The 3896-nt window shown below is 47.3% G+C and overlaps 1 protein-coding gene across 1 annotated transcript in view; it reads right to left on the reverse strand.

Moving 5' to 3' along the window:
• The window catches only part of ITGB7 (integrin subunit beta 7), a 12708-nt gene that overhangs the window by 3116 nt on the left and 5696 nt on the right, over positions 1-3896 (reverse strand). Inside the window, exon 8 of the mRNA XM_012805642.2 lies at positions 1851-1997. Within this exon, the coding sequence (XP_012661096.1) occupies positions 1851-1997 (147 nt within the window). The remainder of the gene's footprint in view (positions 1-1850; positions 1998-3896) is intronic.

Genomic DNA, 3896 nt, shown 5'->3' on the forward strand with positions numbered 1-3896 from the left:
AGGAGTTGGAAGTTGCTGTGAGCTGTAATGCCACGGCACTCTGCCCAGGGGGACAGCTTGAGGCTCTGTCTCAAAAAAAAAAAAAAAAAAAACCAGTGAACTATGATGATGCACTCTAGCCTCAGCCACAGAGCAAGACCCTGTCTCTAAAACAGTGGCATCTATAGTTCAGTGGGTATAGTGCTATCTATAGCTCAATTAGGTGACACCTGTAGCTCAGTGGGTAGGGCATTGGCCACATACTGAGGCTGGTGGGTTTGAACCCAGCCCGGGCCAGCTAAAACAACAATGACAACTACAACAAAAAATATAGCTGGGCATTGTGGTGGGCACCTGTAGTCCCAGCTACTTGGGAGGCTGAGGCAAGAGGATCGCTTAAGCACAAGTGTTTGAGATTGCTGTGAGCTGTGATGCCACTGCACTCTACCCAGGGTAACAGCTTGAGACTGTCTCAAAGAAAAAAAAAAAAAGAAAATGCAATACAATAAAACATCACATGTACTCATTAAATTGTAACTAAGATTGGGCATGGTGGTTCATGCCTGTAATCCTAGCACTCTGGAAAGCCGACCCGGGTGGACTGCCCAAGCTCATGAGTTCAAGACCAGCCTGAGTTTAGAGCCAGAGTTAGACCTGTCTCTAAAAACAGCCAGGCATTGTGGCAGGTGCCTGTGGTCTCAGCTACTTGAGAGGCTGAGACAAGAGAATCTTCTTGAGCCCAAGAGTTTGAGGTTGCTGGAAGCTGTGACGCCACGGCACTCTACCAACGGCAACAAAGTGAGACTCTGTCTAAAAAATAAAAAAAACTTAGAACTAACTGATGAGCACACATGTGCAGAAAGGAAGGTAAAACTCTGTGGAAAGGCCAGGCGCAGCAGCTCTTGCCTGTAATCCTGCCTCTCTGGGAGGCTGAGGTAGGTGGATTGCCTGAGCTCACAGGTTCAAGATCAGCCTGAGCCAGAGCAAGACCCCGCCTCTAAAAATAGCCTGGTGGGTGGCACCAACCACATACACTGAGGGTGATGGGTTCGAACCCAGCCCAGGCCAGCTTAAAAAAAAAAAAAACAGACGACTGCAACAACAAAAATAGCCATGTGTGCTGTGGCTCAAAGGAGTAGGGTATCAGCCCCTTATACCGGAGGTGGCAGATTTAAACCCAACCCTGGCCAAAAGCTGCAAATAAATAAATAAACAAATAAATAGTGGGACGTTGTAGTGGGCACCTGTAGTCCTAGCTACTTGGGAGGCTGAGGCAAGAGAATCACTTGAGCCCAAGAGTTAGAGGTTGCTGTGAGCTGTAACACCATGGCACTCTACCCAGGGCAACAGCTTGAGACTGTCTCAAAAAAAAAAAAAAAAGAGCAGGGTGTTGTGGCGAGCACCTGTAGTTAGTACCAGCTACTTGGGAGGCTGAGGTAAGAGAATCACTTGAGCCCAAGAGCTAGAGGTTGCTGTTAGCTATGAGGCCACGGCACTCTAAATAAATAAAGCAATAAAATAAAACTCAGTGGAAATAATGCAGGGGGTAGGGGGACAAGGGAGGAAAATACCACACTTACAGCTATGACTCAAGCATTACAAAAGCAATCATGTAACCAAAAAACATTTTTACCCCCTTAATATTTTGAAATTAAAATATAAATTAATCAATTCAAGGATAAGATCATAACACCCATCTAGAAATATGCCTGAGGAAGCTGCTCATTAAACCCCCTCAGAAAGAATGGAAGAAGCACTACCCCGTGCTCTGGCACTGTCCCCTGTACCTGCCCCCATCTTTTCCTGCCTGGTTCAGTTTTCCACACCCACCCATGGCTTCCTTTCTTCTGCCTATCCTGGCCACCTCTCACCGTCTGGTTGACTTGGACTTGGCTGCATTGTCCCCGATCCTCAGCCTTATGCCCCCTCTTCTCAGGACCCCCACACTGGGATTCATAAGAGATATGGACCCCAGGAGGGAGTGAAGAGTGTTCAAGGGTCACGGTAGATGACAGGCTCTGTGGGAAGAGAGTGAGTGGGTAACCATGTGAAGTCAAGACCCAATCCCACCTATGCCCTCTCCAGCCATTCCCATTCTGCCAGCACCCTGCCCTCTGCTAGCTGACACTCTATCTGTTCTGCCCAGGCAAGAGACATTTCTGGAGCAAGGACGTGTGAGAAACTTGAGAGGGGTACCCAGAATCTAAAGGCCTCTAATATAGCATTTAAAAGCAGCTGCTAGTGAGGGTCACTGGATGTCAAGGGCTGGCCAGGTGCCATAAGTGGGCAGTGATCATGTTTGTCAAACACCAAATCAGAACATACACTCTGGATGTATGCAAGCTCATAAGGACAGATTCATCACGCTGAGTGTCCTAGGAAATTTGATACAGTCTTAGATTTTCTCGCCATGGATTTAGGACATGGTCCCTGTCATCAAGAAGGCTACAGACAGTGTAGTTGCAGAAATAAGACCTAACCCCACGGTTTGGAGCCTGTGGCTCAAGTGGCTAAGGCGCCAGCCACATACACCTAAGGTGACAGGTTCGTATCCAGCCCAGGCCCACCAAACAACAATGACGGCTGCAACCAAAAATAGCCAGGCGTTGTGGTGGGCGCCTGTGGTCCCAGCTACTTGGGAGGCTGAGGCAGGAGACTCACTTGAGCCCAGGAGTTGGAGGTCGCTGTGAGCTGTGATGCCACGGTACTCTACCCAGGGCAACAGCTTGAGGCTCTGTCTCAAAAAAAAAAAAAAAGGCGGGGTGTGGTGGTTCACGCCTGTTGTCCCAGAGCTGTGGGAGGCCAAGGCAGGTGGATCGCCTGAGTTCAGAGGCTCAAGACCAGCATGAGCCAGAGTGAGCCAGAGTGAGACCCCATCTCTACCAAAAAAAACAAAAAAAAAAATACCAGGCATTGTGGCAGGCACCTGTAATCCCAGCTACTTGGGAAGCAAAGGGCAGAAGAATCACTAAAGGAAGAAAGAATTAAAAAAAAAAAAACAAAAACTTCAAACTACGATGAGTGAAAGCCAGCTGAAATTGAAAGCAAAATTTAAAAAAAAAAAAAAAAAAAAAAGAATGTTTGTGTGGTTCCTTCTACCTGTAAAATTCTGTGGGTTTTGTGAAGAATATCCCTGAATTGTTTATAAACTTAGTGAAAGCAGGTTCCAGATCTCACATTCTTTATGCACGGCCCTTCCATTTGTGTCTGTGATCCTTGGCAAGTTACTTAGACTCTTGTGTCTGTTTCCTCATTTATAAATAGGGAAGACAACAGTTATGGAGCAGGGGTCTTACTGGGGTAAAATGAGATAGCAAACAGTATATGCACCTAGAGCAGTGCTCGCCATGAAATAAAAGCTCAGTGAATATGGCTTTCCTTTCTTGCTCAGAGCAGGACTCCATGCTTGCATATGGCAGACACTTAAGATGTGTGAATGTGCCAGCACTGTGGCTCATGCCTGTAATACTAGTACTCTGGGAGGCTGAGGCAGGTGGATTGCTTGAGCTCAGGAGTTTGAGACCAGCTTGAACAAGAGCAAGGCCCAGTCTCAACTAAAAATAGAAAAACTAGCTGGGCCTTGTGACAGGTACCAGAGTCCCAGATACTGGGGAAGATGAGGCAAGAAAATCACTTGAGCCCAGGAGTTTGAGGTTGCTGCAAGCTATGATGATACCATGGCACTCTACCCAGGGTGACAGAGTGAGTCTCAAGGAAAGAGAAAGATTTGTGAATGTGAGACTGAGCAAACTATTAATGACAGCCACATGTAGGCTTGGCACCTGTAGCTCAAGTGGCTAAGGCGCCAGCCACATATACCAGAGTTGGCGGGTTCAAATCCAGCCCAGGCCTGCCAAACAACAATGACAACTACAACCAAAAAATAGCTGGACATTGTGGCGGGCGCCTGTAGTCCC

This window comes from Otolemur garnettii, unplaced genomic scaffold, assembly GCF_000181295.1.
Source record: "Otolemur garnettii isolate 467f Iridium unplaced genomic scaffold, OtoGar3 scaffold00043, whole genome shotgun sequence".
NCBI classification, from domain to species: domain Eukaryota; kingdom Metazoa; phylum Chordata; class Mammalia; order Primates; family Galagidae; genus Otolemur; species Otolemur garnettii.